The sequence below is a fragment of the Canis lupus genome, chromosome 1, assembly GCF_048164855.1.
Source record: "Canis lupus baileyi chromosome 1, mCanLup2.hap1, whole genome shotgun sequence".
In the NCBI taxonomy this organism is placed as follows: domain Eukaryota; kingdom Metazoa; phylum Chordata; class Mammalia; order Carnivora; family Canidae; genus Canis; species Canis lupus.
In genome coordinates this window covers 43,438,522-43,455,622 of record NC_132838.1, presented here as the reverse complement: position 1 = coordinate 43,455,622, position 17,101 = coordinate 43,438,522, and the positions used below count along the sequence as shown (strand labels likewise).

At 36.6% G+C, this 17,101-nt stretch overlaps 1 protein-coding gene across 19 annotated transcripts in view; it reads left to right on the top strand.

Moving 5' to 3' along the window:
• SYNE1 (spectrin repeat containing nuclear envelope protein 1) overlaps positions 1–17,101 on the top strand; it is a 449,600-nt gene that overhangs the window by 272,142 nt on the left and 160,357 nt on the right. For 15 of the 19 annotated variants that reach the window (XM_072828127.1, XM_072828137.1, XM_072828100.1 and 12 more), the window contains 10 exons: positions 49–204; positions 2,371–2,523; positions 3,144–3,326; positions 4,389–4,526; positions 8,312–8,497; positions 8,678–8,800; positions 9,338–9,520; positions 10,608–10,751; positions 15,043–15,237; positions 16,324–16,464. In XM_072828127.1, coding sequence (XP_072684228.1) covers positions 49–204; positions 2,371–2,523; positions 3,144–3,326; positions 4,389–4,526; positions 8,312–8,497; positions 8,678–8,800; positions 9,338–9,520; positions 10,608–10,751; positions 15,043–15,237; positions 16,324–16,464 — 1,602 coding nt within the window. Of the gene's footprint in view, positions 1–48; positions 205–2,370; positions 2,524–3,143; positions 3,327–4,388; positions 4,527–8,311; positions 8,498–8,677; positions 8,801–9,337; positions 9,521–10,607; positions 10,752–15,042; positions 15,238–16,323; positions 16,465–17,101 lie in introns of those variants that run through there. The other 4 variants (XM_072828167.1, XM_072828158.1, XM_072828148.1 and 1 more) reach the window with 2 other exon arrangements.

The window sequence follows — 17,101 nt, the reverse complement described above, 5'->3', positions numbered from 1 at the left end:
TATTGATGAATAATACATGGTCTGATGTCTTTTTTTTTTTTTTTTTAGATTCTCCTAACAGAAGCCACAAATCGCCGACAGAACATTGAGAAAATGACTGAAGAGCAGAAAAATAAATACCTGGGTCTTTATTCCATATTACCTTCTGAAGTATCCCTTCAGTTAGCTGAAGTGGCACTGGACCTAGGAACTATCCATGACCAGGTAAATCTATGATCACAAAGTATGCCTTTCCATTCTTTCAGAGGCTCAGTGTTCTTGTAGGAGAATTCTTGATTTTCATAATTATATCTCCATGGAAACAGTTAAAAATGCATCGGTATAAACTGACAATATTAAATTAGAGGTCTTATTTGCTGGCAATATATCAGATGATCGCAGATATGAACAATATAAAAATATAATTAATATAATATGTAATATAATTAATATAATTACAAATAACTTACTACTTCACCTTTTTCTTTAAAAATGACTTAAATTTTTCTAAAAGCTGTATTTCATGTATTCAACAAATTTTTTTAGTACCCAGGACCTGCCAGGTACTCCTCTAGCTGTTATTTCAGTTCAGTAAAATATAAGGTAAGTAGGTAAGATATTTGAAAAAAGGGAAAATCAGAGTGAAAAAAATAAGGTAAAGCTAAGGAAGAATTTATTACCCAAAATGCATGTTTGTGAGTCATATAATTTTGCTAGAGGAAGGCTCATTAAATAACTCTAGCTTTCAAATGACCAATGAAAGATGTGCCATGTAATCTAATCCATGACTATAAATTTTACAAGTCTTTTATTTTTAAACAAAGAGATACATAATCATTCATAGTACTGAGATCAGAGGGAGATTTCTATGTTAGGTCCTAAAGAGAGGACATGCTTTCACGTAGTGAAAATAACTTTGATAGCATCTGTTTGGAAACATAATAGCTTTTTAGGACCTCCTTGGTGACATAATGCTAAAACACAGTTAAGTTGAAAGCGGTCTATAGAGGACAAAAAGAAGATATATCCCTAATTCTAAAGTGCTACATAAAATGGAAAGTAGTATCACATCATAACAATTATAAAATTCATACAAGTACATTGCATTTTTTGGACACTCCAATGTATATTGTAAAGTGTTTTTAAAAATTTCATCAAAATCCAGTGCTACATCTAAACTAAATAAAATAAACTAAAATGTTATTTTCTATTTTAAGTATTTAATTGCCTATTTGGTTTTTCTTCTTAGACATTGGAAGGTTTACTGGGAAGGATGACTTAGAAAGCTCAAATCTTAAAAAAAGAGTTTAAATTTAATTTTTCTTTTTCTCTGGGTAAATTTTTCTATATTAGAGTTATTTTCATGCATCCCATTTACATTGGCACTCAAAATTAATGAAAGCCAAAGAAGTATTCTTTTTTAAAAAATATTTATTTATTTATTTGAGAGAGAAAGAGAGAGATAGAGTGGGTGAGCAAGTGTGAGTTGGGAGGAGGAACAGAGGTAGAGAGAGAGAGAGAGAATCTCAGGTGGACTCTCTGCTGAGTGCAGAGCCATGCAGGCCTCCATCTTACAATCCTGAGATCATGACCTGAGCTGAAACCAAGAGTCAGGCACTCAACTGACTGAGCTATCTATCTAGGCACCTCAAAAAAGTGTTCTTTCAATGCTGTGTTTCCTCTGTACTAAAGTGATTTTTTTAAGGCCTTTCACTTATATAAAGAAAATATTTCTTTACCGTTTTCTCTTAAGCATTTTATTAGAAGTAAAAATATCACTGTTATCAAATCAAACCAAAGCCATTAGAAACTTATAAATGTTAACTGTACTTTTTTTTTTAACCTTTCTTTTTTATTAGATGTGCTTAACCTTTTTTTGATATACTATAGGGATGCACTTGGAAAGTTGGAAAAGGAGTTAACAGATCACCAACAGCTATATATAAAAAGGTGCTTGGAAACAAATCCAGGTGCTTCCAATTATCTGGAAATGTTTTCCATTTTATGGAAGAACAGGCTTAAAGGAATTTGTGTTCTGAAGGTAGTAAATGGAGAAGATAGGATTCAAACTCAGCTATATGTATATTGCTATCTATAATGAATATTCTATAAACATTTGATGCATAGATCACTGTACATGCATTGCTTGTTTCTTTGCTGAAACAGCAGCAGAAAGGGACAGTACATGCATAAAGGTGGTGGGAAGCAAAGCTGTGTGGAAAGCCATGAGAGCTCATAACAGCATGTGGCTGGTCTGACAAAGTGCATCCATGCCAAAATGGCATTAACCATGCCAGTGTCTCTCTTGTCAACATCTTATGATTGAGGTTTTCAGCAGCAATTATGCAATTTTAATCATAGTTGGTTTTGCTGTTCTCATTGATTATTTAGATCCAGGACAAAGTAAGAGAAGTTGAACAGAGCAAGGCCATGAGCCAGGAGTTCAGCCGGCAAATTCAGAAGATAGCCAAAGATCTCACAACTATTCTAAGTAAGCTGAGAGCAAAGACAGATAATTTAGCACAAGCTAAATCTGACCAAAAGGTAAGGAAGGAGAAGGGGAAACATAAGAGATGCTACTGAATGAATTAACTATGTTTTGAAGTTATTTTATTTTGGGGATATAGAGGGGGAAAAAAGCTTTCTTGATTAGCAAGCTTCATTAAATCCAGAAAGTAAAGGCAGACAGTAAGACATTGTATAAACATAATAGCATAGATCCCTTACAACATTTATCTCATGATTACAGTGGAGCTGTATTAATAGATGTCCCTGCATACATGTGTAATAGGGAAAAGTGTCACAGGACCAAATAATGATTTGGGAATATAAATATAAAAATTCCAAATGGAAGGATTATTTTGGTGGTTAAATCTGTGTTCTCGCTCTGCTGATGAGTTAAGTGATTAATCCTTTTTGGGTGCGGCAGAAGGAAAACAACCATCTCACTCAGCCTCCTAGGAAATAAACACCAAGGTTATAAAACATCCTGCCTGCTCTGCCTATCTAACCGAAGAAACAGAAATGACCTGATCAGAGTATAATCATTCTTTATAATATTTGACGCATACAAAAATCATTTAAAATACCACCCTTGACCTTGGGAAATCTAGGGGAATTTATTTCTTGTAGTCTAATGTTCTTTTGTTTTGATTACCACCTAGGTGCTAGGAGAGGAATTAGACGGCTGTAATTTAAAATTAATGGAACTAGATGCAGCAGTACAGAAATTCTCAGAGCAGAATGGACAACTGGGTAAACCACTGGCCAAGAAGATAGGAAAACTGACTGAACTTCACCAACAGACCATTAGGCAGGCTGAGAATCGGCTCTCCAAGCTCAGTCAGGTAGGTCTTCCAGGACAGGAATCAAAATCCTTTAAGGCAGATATTCAGTGTTTGCTTTTTTTTTTTTTTAAATAAATAAAAAGATAATATTAACAATGATAAGAGTAGCTTATTTCATACCACACTTGTGTTCCTAAAACTTACATGTAAACTTCCCCTTATTTTATATCAAACTATATTATAAGTTCATTTACAAAGGTGGTCATATAAATGGACTATTGGAATGAATATTTTGTCAACTGGAGAAGTATTTTGTGAAATGAATACTCATCCCTTAACATGTTTTACAAATTCAGTTTGGGATGAATTCAAATACCTTTAAGTATTTTATATATGTGTGTGTGTATATATATATATATATAATTTTAAGTATTTATATTAAGTATTTTATATATAATTATATATATAATTTATATATATATATATTATTATATATAATAAAAATACAAAGATATAAGACAGAAGGTATATATAAATATAAAGATGTAAGACACAAGATAGATATAGATATATAGATACATAGATATGCTTGCATTTACTTAATAGGTTTGGGTCACACATCTCTCATAATTGTTGACTGTAGACTCACCTTTATAAATTCATTATGTATTTTTTCTGTAATCACAGACAAACCAAATTAGGATTTGGCAATAATAAATAATAGTACAAATAAATAAATAAATAAATAAATAAATAAATAAATAAAATAAACCAAAATTTGGCAGCTATAATCCCCACTACCACCTCCTGAATCAGTGAGAGTGGAGTATAGAAGGAGGGATAGAGAGGTACTAGACTGATGACTCAGAGATGAGAAAATAGAATATTTTTAAAAGACAAATTATTCAAGCATATTAAGGATTTGAACTTTATCCTAAAGTCACTGGGAAGTCCTTGACAGGTTTTCAACAAGGGAATGATTGTTCATGATACCTTTAGATAACACAGATATTATAAAAATCAACCCCTAGGATTATTGTACAGAAAGAGAAATAGAAGACTGTTTTCTAGTTCATGAAGCAGAGTTTACAATTGCTATCTGAATGTTAATGATTTTTTCAGGCAGCATCACATTTAGAAGAATACAATGAAATGCTTGAATTCATTTTGAAGTGGATTGAGAAAGCTAAAGTGTTGGTACATGGAAAGATTACATGGAATTCTGCAAACCAACTTCGAGAACAATATGTTTTACATCAGGTAATTTTGGGAAAAATAGTTTTCAAAGAGTAAGGGAGCAATTTGATTTAACTAGCTAGACTGGCAGAAAATTTAAAGGGCCATGATGTGGAATTATTGTAGGTTCCAGATAAAAAGAAAGCTAACGTAACCCTAATGACTTGTCCAGTGGTTTAAAAGGAAGTGGTTACCCATAAGATTTCATAAAACTATATAAATAAATATCCTCTATCTCCCCTAGATTTTTTTCTCTCCAAGACCCAAATAGCCCTGTATAGGTTTTTCTTTTTTTGCAGCTTCTTTGAAACAATCAGATGCTTGGATATGGTGGGAAATTCTTCCCCATGAAGAGATATGACATGTGGAGAGATTATAGACTGCAGACTCAGACTGATGGGAAAACCAATCTCTGCTGTTTAGGGCTGTGCAATTTGGAGCAAACTCTTTTGCCTCCCTGAATTGTGTTTTCTCATTAAGATGGAGATGTAAATGATACTTTTATTGCAGAATTATTAGGAGGATCGAATGGTTTAACATATGTGCAAATATCAAGCACACTATCTGCCATGTGGGTCCTCCTCACTCTCAGCACTCAGCCTGGTCTCAGTTGTCTGGCTCTGCAGAGGAAGTGGGGGTCAGCTAGAAAGTAGCAAAGAGTCCATATCAGAAGGTGGCTGCATTACTTCATTTCCGGAAGTTTTCTTCTGGTTGTATCATCCAGGAAATTATTTCATCCTTTTATTATCTTTAGCTTGAATTAGATACAAGTATGTAATAGCACAGTTCACTTACAATACAACACAGAATGATTTTTACTTACATGGATATCCTGAAGTATTTTAGATTCTCTCTCTTTTATTCTGATTTATGTATACTCATATCTTTTAAACCATTCCCTTTTCCATTCCTGTGGACAGGTTTCTAGATTAAAGCCTCATTGCCTCCTTGGAATGCTTTAACAGATGCTAATCAGTTTTCGTATTCTCTAATCAATCTTGTATACTCTTCTGGAATCTTTCTTAAACCACTCAAGACAAGACTTAATTTACAACTGGTTGTAAATGATGAGAAAAATATTGAACCTCATTAGAAATCTAGAAATGAAAATTTAAAAGAGAGTGTGAGAGAGCACTTTATCAAATTAATACCATTTAAAAGTTATTTGAGATTCATATTTAAAGAAGAAAAAGCTTTCAACCCTAAAGTTTAAGTGTTAAAATCATTTTGAAAAACAATTGGCAAAATGCATCATGATCACCAAAATCTTAGTTATTACTCCGCAATCCAAAACGTAGAAAATACTTTATGCAATATTAATAATTATACTGGAATTTTATTTTTCTATTTTTATTTTTTAAGATTTAGTTAATTTATTTGAGAGAGAGAAAGAAAAAGAGTTTGTGGTGGGGAACAGAATGGGAGGGAGGAAGGGGGGGAAGGAAGGGGACTCCATGCTGAGTATAGAGCCTGACAGAGGGCTTAATCTCATGACCCTGACATTATGAGCTGAGATGAAACCAAGAGTCAGCTGCTTAACCATTTGAGCCACCCAGGCACCCCACTATAGTGGAATTTTTTTTTTAAGATTTTATTTATTTATTTCGGAGAGAGAGAGTGAGCACAAGTAGAAGGAAGAGGGAGAGGGAGAAGCAGGGGCTCAGTCCCAGGACTCCAGGATCATGACCTAAGCCAAAGGCAGACGTTTAACCAACTGAGCTACCCAGGCGTCCCTATAGTGGAATTTTAAAGAAAACTGTCAAGTCACTTTTCTGAATGACATTTTGGATATCATAAAGTACAATGTAGTCTTTAAAGTAACCATCAAAACTTTTTTTTTTCTTGAAATCAGTCCTGCACTCATTTATTTATTCAACAAATATTTATAGAATACTTTCTCTCCAAATCTAGGAATCTTGTTAGGCCTTAGAATACAAAAAAATACTGACTGTTCTTGCCCCAGGGAATTGATAAAAGGAGGCACAAGACAGACAGATCTAGACAATTACAAACAATGTGGTAAGTGTAGGAAATGATGATCAAGATGCTGAGGGAGCCCATAGGAGCATGATCCACCCACACTGCCTCATAAGGTAATGACAGGCTACCTACTTGTGTTGAAATTCCAGTAGTAAAAGTGAGGGGTGCTCCATTTGGTGCAGTGGAGGGAGCAGTACAGTAGGAGGAGGTGTGGAGGAGAGCTGGGAAAAGGCAAAGAGGTAAGAATAGAGAAAGAACAGAAGATCCAAAGGCCTGTTGAGAACTTGGGCTTTACCCTACTCTGAAGCCTCTGATAGATATTTTTCAGGCAAGCAACAAATTCAGGCTTATATTTTAAGAATGATTTAGCAGCCTGTGGAAAACAGACTGATGAAGATAAGACAGCATGGAAGGTGGTTTCAGTGTTAGGCTAGAGAGTGACAGGTCTCTCTTTGGAGGTTGAGAGAAGACAGACGCAAGGGCTACTACTGAGCTAGAATGCTGGACTCTGGAGGCTCTTGGATGTGGGTGAAAGAGAGGGAGGAGCTACGGACGGCTCCTAGGTGTTTTGACTTGGGCAGTTGGGTGGATTGATGCCTCAGGAACATGGGAGGACAGACACCACATGTCGAGGGTTCTCTCAGTTGCTCAGGAGAGAACTCATCCTGTAGATATTATTTTGGAGAGTTCTCTCATCCCTGCCTTAGGTCAGACTGCCTTAGGTGGGGCTGCCCAAGTTTAGCCAAAAACAGTATACAGAGAGAATGCATGTGTTCTAATGTCAGGTGGAAAAGAAAGAAGGAAAATTATACATATATTATGGTCTCAATTACCTAAAAATATACCCAAATATAACAACAGTTATCTCCTACTTAAAGTTATCTCTGACATATTGTGGAGTATTTTATTTTCTTCTTAATATGTTCAATACTTTTGAAGCTTTATTATATATATAGCATTCCTCATGAGGAAAAAACTGTACTTTATTCTAAAAAAATAAATATCTATTGCCTAAGAATAATGTCTCAGCTCCCATTCCTCCTCTTTACACATCACACATCCCAGTAACTTCCCATTTTGTGCTCACTCACCTCTGCATCTTTGTTTTGCTGTGCCTTCTCCCAGTCTTCCTCCAAGTAGTAGCACATCTCATTTCTGCCATCTTTAACATTTCTCCTCTTTCATTCTACCATACAATGTGTATTATTAGTCTCACTAGATGATACTATCCTGAATGACGAGGGCTGCATTTTATTCCTCATGGTATCTCAAGTAGCTTCTACCCACTTTGTCTTATTAAGCCAGTGTTCAAAAGTTTTTGTTTGTTTGTAATGTTCTTGTGTTATTTTTGTTTCTTGGATTGATAGGCATCTTAGATCTTAGACATAGGATATGGGAGCTGAAAAGCATCTCTTGAGTTTAAAATGAGAAAAAGTAGCCTTAGCAACCTGATGAAGATACCCAACATGTCAGAGCATCAACACTCCTGGGGTACTTATGTCCTGACCCTCCCCAGAGAGCAGCTTAGGGTGGTAGATAGAGAATGAGCCTTAGGGTCCAATACTTAATAACATGTAGCCTTGACAAATGGTTGGCAGTTTCTAAACCTTGATTTCTTTTTCTGTGAAATGGGGATAAGAATAGGCAGGGAGTAGGCACAGGGTGTGAGGGTTAAACACAGTAAGACACATAGAACCTACACAGTACTATGAGAACTGTGGATAACAGCTCGCTTCCTTTCAGTCTGACAGTCTTATACCACACCAGATTGATTACCTATATGTCTCTGTCTGCCTGTCAATGTCATAAATTTTGATAATTCACTTTAGACCATGCTAGAAGAATCTGAAGAAATTCACAGCAATCTGGAAGCAATGATTGTGAAATTACAGTACCTTGCTAGTGTGTACTCCACAGAAAAAATGTCTCAGCAAGTGGCAGAACTGGGACGGGAGTCTGAGGAGCTGCGACAGATGATCAAAATCCGTATGCATAATCTCCAAGATGCTGCCAAGGTAAAAAAAAAAATAGTAATTCAAATTGGAAAGTCTATCTTTTTTTTTTTTAACGGTGGTGTTATAGTAGAGAAGTAGTACTCACCTCTGATAACGCCTTCTTGACTGTGATGTTATTCTCTGATGACTTTGAACTTCAAATGCTTATATACTAACATTCATATTGCTTTTACTCTCTAGGATATGAAAAAATTTGAAACCGAGCTTAAAAACTTACAAGTTGCTTTGGAGCAAGCCCAGACAACCTTGACTTCTCCAGAAGTGGGCCGTCTTAGTCTCAAGGAGCAACTTTCTCATCGACAGGTAAGCAAAGATAATCCAGAGGAAATGAGAAAGGAGATGTATTTAAAAAAAGAAGAAGAAGAAGAAAAAGAAGAAGAAGAAGGAGAAGTAGAAGGAGAAGAAAAAGAAGAAAATAGTGAGGAAAAATGATTTTTAAACTCAGTTATAGTCTTAGTACTCTTTGCATTATTTAAAGAAAAATTCTGTGCAGCCTGGGTGGCTCAGCAGTTTAGCACTGCCTTCAGCCCAGGACTTGATCCTGGAGACCCGGGATGGAGTCCCACGTCAGGCTCCCTGCATGGAGCCTGCTTCTCTCTCTGCCTGTGTCTCTGCCTCTCTCTCTCTTTCTCTCTGTCTGCCTCTCTCTCTTTCTCTCTCTCATATGAATAAATAAATAAAATCTTAAAAAAATAAATAAAAAGAAAAATTCCTTGGAAAATATTTATGACACGTGACAGAGCTGTAATTTAGTAAATGTCTCTTGCTTAGGAAATAAGCTGTTAAAGTAGAACATTTTTAAACATTTTTACAAAACAAAATGTGAACTCGCACTTTCAGCATTTGTTATCTGAGATGGAGTCACTCAAGCCAAAGGTCCATGCTGTGCAGATTTGCCAGAGTGCACTGAGGATCCCTGAAGATGTGGTTACCAGCTTGCCACTGTGCCATGCTGCTCTGCACCTGCAGGAGGAGGCCAGCCGGTTACAGCACACAGCAATCCAGCAGTGCAACATCATGCAGGCATGTACTGCTGTGCCAGCCAGAGTCTCTTGTAGTCCCCGTGCCAGGCGAGCAACAGCAAATGAGTCATGGGCTTCTTTTCTTAGCATTGTGTGGGCTCAGCCATCAAAACACATCCAGAAAGTTAAATTTGACAGATTGTTGTGGTTATATAAAATAAGGAGATGAAATGCTCTCATTTGGATCACCCACAAAAGCCTGGGGAAAGCTCTATAAAAAATAGCCTTTGGTGAAAGCTATCTTTTAGAAATATATTTTAGTAAAGAATAACTTATAAAGGTTAATTTTATCTTCAGTCATATATTTTTATCTCTTATTATTCATCTGAGAATCCTCTAAAACCTTGTAAAATGCCTTTGTTGCTAGCATAATATTACAGAATCTTTTTTCATATTTCAGCTTATTGATACACTAAATGCATTTTTTTTGGCCTTGAAAGTGCACCCAAGTGGAACTCTTAATCTTTTTAGCTAATAAGAGAAAAACCATTTACAGGAAGAAATGACACTCTCCACTTTATATCTCCTTTCAACTAATACTTTACTTACTTTATCCAAAAATTGTATACATATCTTTTCATTAAATAGTTAATGGTCAACTTGGTCAACTATTCTTGCTCCTTGGATTATCCTGTAATTTGTTACATAGTAAATTCCTAAGGATAGAAGTCATGCTTTCTTCATTTTTTATCTTCTACCTCAGCATTTAGACAAGTGCCTTGCATATATATTTAGTATTTCTTAGATGGAAAAATGAAGCAATCGTGTTTCTCATACCGCTTCCTACCATGACATTGTTCAGACCATGACATTGCTATATTCAGGACAATATGAATAGGGAGAAGAGAGAAGATCTAGCCATTTAGGTATTTTGAGTCTGTTAATAATCTTAGTAAACTATTTTAGAGAGAAGCTTTTGAAATATCTGCATAAATTTGAGGACTTGAGTCACCCAGGGATTTTACCCATCATTTGTTATTCCCAGACACACAGGTGAATACCAGTTAACACTGTAGACGGCAGCACAGAATGATTCCATGTAGTTATTGATATAGAAAGATAATCATGTGTTGTTTTCTCTTTCAAAGGAGGCTGTGGTGCAATATGAACAGTATGAGCAAGAAATGCAGCACCTCCGGGAGCTTATAGAAGGAGCGCACAGAGAAATCGAGGATACACCTGTGGCCACCAGTAACATCCAGGAGCTGCAAGCCCAGATTTCTCGGCATGAGGTGAGACAGGCACACAGGCAAGGTGCTTGCTTGGTTAGACTATGTCATTGGTTTCTAGTGAATCTAAGAGAAAAGTTTTCCCTATTGTGCACATAGTGTGCTCAGTTCTTGGGCATCCTCTCTGACTGATTTTACCTGTTCTTGCTGGTGTTTTCCAAGACCCAGGAGCCTGAGTCTTCCCCTTGAGGCCAAAACCTCTTTACATATTGGGATGATATATCTTAGCTGGGATCCATCAACTGTCTCCTGCACCCCAAATTCTCACAGTTATTTATACCAACACATGGTCTGCTCTGTATTCAAAGACTGCTAGAAACAGCAGTGCTCACAGCCTTGTTGCTTTGATTGACCTCTTCACAAAAAAGAGATATTTCATATTAAAAACAAAATCATTTGCTCTTTGAAATAGAGGTTACTTCAGTCCCTTCCACTGCAATCAGTATGGCCCATGTTGTTTTGCTGATTTTCAGGTCAAGTTTTTGGCGTCTTCTCCATTTTCAAATATGTCTTCTTTCTTATATTTATAACTTCCTTATAAACTTAGGATTTGAACACCCCTTGCATAGACTTGGTCTCAGAGATCATAGATTTTCAGTGTTTCGGCCCACTGATATCTAGCAGTGAATTTCTTCTGACCTGTCAATTCCTATTTGGGTCACATTTACTCTTTCCCTTAGGAACTGGCTCATAGCATCATGAATCAGGGAAGCAGCAGGACAGAGGAGAGTGTCTAATTTCTCAGGGCTAAAGGTGGATATTTAGTTTATTCTTCATCTGCTCCATTTTAACTTTGTTGTCATAAGAGCAACTATTTTTTCAAACCAAATATCATAGTGAGTTTCTCGGAAGATTCAGTTGTTGCCTTTGAAGGATAAAATGTCTCACTACCTGCGCTCCAAATGCAATTAATTTCTTGAAATATCCAACATATCAGTAACTTACATTTATATATTATTTATAAAATTACATAAATAAACTTCCCACCTACATTTACTTCTACACCATAGCTATTATCTATGTTAACCATTGATTTCTCTTATGCCATTGGTCAAATGAAAATATGTTAAGCAAATATTTGAAACCACTGTTTGTATAATTCATACATTAGACTATGTATTAGACTATAATTAAAAATTAATTTTGAAACTATTTTTAACCTCAGAAGATCCAGAATTTTGTTGTAACAACATTCTATCAGAGTACAGAAAGTACATATTTTAAAAACCTTGTCTGAAATAGCAATAATTATCGTTACTACAGTTTGGGTTTTTAAAAAAAAAACAGTTTATAAAGTTGTTACATTATCTTTTATATCAATGCTGTGAGGCAAGGATTTTTTTTTAATCATCACCATTATACTGATAAGAAAACAGAAACTGATTTTTTTAAAAGTGACTTCCCAAGCTCCCAAGTCTAGTAACTGATAGAAACCAGATTCTAAGCCAGTATCTGTTGCTTCAAATTCCATGATTTTTTCCCCCTGCAGTAGCAACTGTTTGGGCTACCTTATTTCACAGAAGAAAAGAATGATGGCCCAGAAAATAAATGACTTATCCAAGGTCACAGAGCTGGCTCTGAGCACAATCAGCTGTAGACTATCCTCCAGGCTCCTGTTCTGTGATCCATTCATTTTGTCACATTTTCTCTTTCCAGTTCTAAACAGGAGTGTAGACTTTTGTAAGTTCTGTCAGGTGATTTAGGATACATTTTCATAATAATAATGGCATAGTCCTGTGTGAGATTCATTGTATATATAAAACAAACACAGGAAGGAATGTGCTGAGTGGAGATAGCCTGATTTACGATAACATAAAAATGTGGAAGACTGCTTTTTCCTGTATTTTCAGTCTGCTTTCAATAGAATTTCAACTGTGTGGTGAATCTAGCATCTAGGATAACTTTAACTGATAAAAATAATTGATTATAATAATGACATAAATTGATAATTTATCAAAAATTGATAAATTATTTACAATATATGTATGTGTCTAAGGAATTAACTTTTTTCTGTAATTTTTTAAATGCTGCATTTAACCTGAAAAAATTATCTTGCTGCTTTTAAATCATAAGAATAGTCAGGCCTCCCTGCTTTTTACCTTACGTACAAGGCCTTCTCTTGAGTGCAGGAGACTGCCCACAGAGGGCAGCTTTCCTTAGAACAGCCACTGAATCTGAAATTCCCACCATCATTTTCAGAAATATCCAGTAAAAATTAAAAATATATGTGCTTTCTGAAAATGGAGAACACATTAAGCCAGTGGGGTTCCATTTTAATTTAGCAGATTTAATAACGAACCCACAGTTATTCTGATACAGACAGGTTTTATTGTTGCAGAAGGAAGTTCTAAGGAGCTGTTTCTCCAAGGGGATAAGTATAAAATGCCTTGTAAATCACAATCTTTTGTAGAGAACAGAACTGCATTGTTAACAAACAACTCAAATGAGTTTTATACACAATAAAGTGTAGAATTCCAATTTAGGAGATGGATGTTTACTGTCAGCATGGGCACACCTTTGCAGGGTGTAGCAGTTGGGGACACAGCCATGCATGTAACCAGAAAAGGGGAAGGACTAAAATTAATGCTACTTCACAAAGATTCTTCAAATCTACCCAGTGTGGCAAGCCATTGTAAGAAGGCTTAGTGATTTGTCCTATGAAAATACAGTATTCAAGGAGTCCACTGATTGGTAGATGTCTTCTATATGTGCATGCCAACTAATTATAATAGAGTAACCATGTATTAGGCACTAGGCCAACTGTTTAATCAATATTAAAAATAGAAACCCATATTAGGTTTAATTAAGTACCCACAGCTCTAAAAGGTAAAGAAGTGATGATTTCTACATTTTAAATTCTTGCTTTAAAAATTCTTGTGCTATAGAAGAAATCAAGAAGACAGGCTACTGGCTGAGTTTTGCAAGGTTTTTCCTTCCATTAGTCAGTTTTGCCTGGGAGGGGAGAAACTAAATTATATATGTGTGTGTCTGTGTGCATACACATATACATATACACACATAAATATACATTGTACATACACATACATCATATATACCAGTTTGTTGTTATTTTGCTTCTGAACTTCAAGTTCAAAGCTCTAGTTTGAATGTCAATGTGTTTAAAATGATAGTATTTGTATCATATATACATATAGGTGAAGTATGTATAGGTGCCCAGTGTGTATATATGGGCATATATGTATATAAACACTATCGTTTTTAAAGACATTGACATTCAATGTTTTTGTTGCGAAATATGTTTCGTACAAACACGAAATGACAGTTTTTCAGGAAAAGGAGCCAAATAAAAGGAACAGAAAAAAATTAATGGTTTGATACTTTTAGGATTAATGTTTTGAAATATACATCTTTTTTGTTAAGCATGTATATATCTTTTAGTATAAACTTAATGTTTTAGAATTACCATTTTAGATTATTTATTTAATATTTTAGATTTTTGGGAGCTGCCAGCTGTCCAGAATATATTTTCAATAAGCTCTTGGTAAAAGTTTTAAAACCTCTGTCTCTTAAAACAAGTTTTTCAACAACAGATGAGTTTAAAAGACATTAAATTTGAACTGAACTTCAAGTTCAAAGCTCTAGTTTGAAACATGAGAAACATGTGAGGCATGATGGAGTACATGAGGGAAAATTTGATGAATGTACAAAACGTTATTGTGGGAGTAATCAAGATAAAAAAATTAGGGTTTCCTATGTAATATTTAGCTTATCTACAAAACAAAACAAAACAAAAAAAACCTCTATGGCTCACAGGAATTGAGGTGCAGGTTACTTTTGAGACGCTGCCCCTTAACAGATGACTGCTCTATCTGATATGTTCAGTATGGTAAGAGCTGAGCATTGCATTTTTTGCAGTTTTAGTCATCACATGACCTCATTTCCATGGCATGAACCATCTGGCGGGTTCGGATTCTTTAGACATTTTAAAGAAAGTTGCCAGTGCCTAATGTTCCATAAGTTCCCGATTGCACGGCGAGCGTCTCCCGGGATTAGAATCCCCCGGCCCAGGGCCCTGGTCTCCCGCGCTGCAGCGGCTCTTGCGGGCCCGGCTGCGCGGTGCTCGGGCTGCGGTGCAGGCGCGCGGCGGACAGGCTCCTGCGCTCGCACGTCCACATCCTGCCTCGGCCGCGGCTGCTGCTGCCGCCTGGCGCAGCTCTGCGATCTCATTGGCCAGCGCTGGAGGAAGATGAACGCTACGAGTTGTGTTTCCTTTTGATGCTGCTCTGACACACAGTTGGGGGGCGGGGGGGCGGTGGTGGAAATGTTTCCCCAGGAGCTGGCTCAGAAAATCAAGGGCTACCAGGAGCAGATCGCCTCTTTGAACTCCAAGTGCAAGATGCTGACGATGAAAGCCAAGCATGCCACCATGCTGCTGACGGTCACGGAGGTGGAGGGGCTGGCGGAGGGGACGGAGGACCTGGACAGGGAGCTCCTCCCCGCGACCTCGGCCCACCCCTCTGTGGTCATGGTAAGTGAGGGTGAGGGCCGGGTCCGCTGGGAGCCAGCGCGCTCCCTTCTGCCCGCAGCCTGGCCAGTGGTTCCAGGTTCCCTCTTCGTGACTTTTAGGGATCAGTGTTAGCTCTTGAAGATTCGAACTGAGAGAACAGTTTCCTTAACTCTGACTACCTTTGGGCCAAGGCCAGTTTTTCATACTGTAAACAGGGATAGCTAAAATGAAGCTATTTGCTTGAGGGGGCTGAATTATTTAATATGCCAGAGGTTGGCCTTGCATTTGTTTATAATTAAACAATAATATTGAAAGCCTCTGAGCTTAAAAAAAATTTCCTTTGCACAGTTTTCTAGTTTTTCTGGGGGATAGGAGAATCATCCTGTATATATATATTTTTGTGTGTTTTTCAAGCTAAAACACTGGCCGACTAGACATGTTTGTGTATTCTGTTGTACAGATATTCAATAAAATATGGAAGAAAAGGTATTGTTAGGAAAATAAGAAAACTGAGAACCCAAAGTTTAGCTTTGGATTAGAATAAATAGGTTCCATTAATTTCTGTTCTGCAATATCACTTGCTTATCACTTTGTATCTATAATGCATGACTTATTTTAGTAACTAAAATGTTTTCCAGTGCTGTATGTTTTCCATACATGTGTGCTGTGCCTCAGGTAGCATATAATCATACCTGGACTCTTCTGGCAAAATATTACTTTGGGTGTATTTATCTCCCTAGAATATTTAGAATTTGAGATGTCCACAAAAGACCCAAGTTTTATTTTGTAGACCCTTCCCTTGCTTTTATAATTCGTGATTTTTCTACTTGTTTATAAAGATACACACCTCAAGGAAAGGAAAATAAATAATCAAGAACAAAAGTCTTTATTGTGATATACACCCTCTCTCCCATATGATCCCTAGAGTCATAGTCACTTGAGGACAAAACTTTTAAATACTAACACAGAATTTGTATGTAGGTATGGGTCTCTGTATCCCTAACCTTTGTTATATTATGACTTTCATTTTGACCTGTGCCTGACTAGGTCTTCTGTTAACATAGCTAACTGACGTTTGTGTCCTTTGGGCTACATTTTATGTGATAGATGACTGCAGGTCGTTGTCACACTTTGCTGTCACCTGTGACGGAGGAGTCTGGGGAGGAGGGAACCAACAGTGAAATTTCCTCTCCACCTGCCTGTCGCTCCCCTTCACCTGTGGCTAATGCAGATGCCTCTGTTAACCAGGTACCACCCATTTGGAATTCCTCTAGTTACAATCTCTGGATGGTTGCAGAACTCCATTCTCTGTTCTTAATAGACTGTGGGTGTGCATCTTAGACTTTGAGGGACTTACCATTAGGTGTGAAATTGCACAAACTGTGATTGTCATAGGACACTACTCCTGGCTCAGCACATCAGCTCCACTTCTGGGCTGCTGGCAATAAGATGAGCAAAATTTAGGTCACAGAAATTATAGATGGAGAAAGCCCTGTTTTAAGGCATGATGGCTTTAGTTTCTGATAGCTGTCTGCGATGGAGTACTGCAGCCTAACAGAAAATGAAATATTTGTGTCACTATTGCAAAATAACATATCTATTTGTATTTTAACATTCATTAAACATGGTTTTACCATTTACCAGCTCAGATTTTGAAGATGAAAAGCTTCTGCTCACGATTTATACTTTTTCTTTACTTACTGTCAACCATTTTAAGGGGTGTGTGCCAGTGTACCTATTGGAATGTCTCAGTAGACTCGTGTTCTTTACTTACTAATCTTAATAATCAGTAATCTTAAATTCTGTTTCCTATACAGTGGAGGTAATAATACCTTGCTATGTGGTGCCTTTCAACATGTATTCTGTTAAATTTAGATGGTACTAA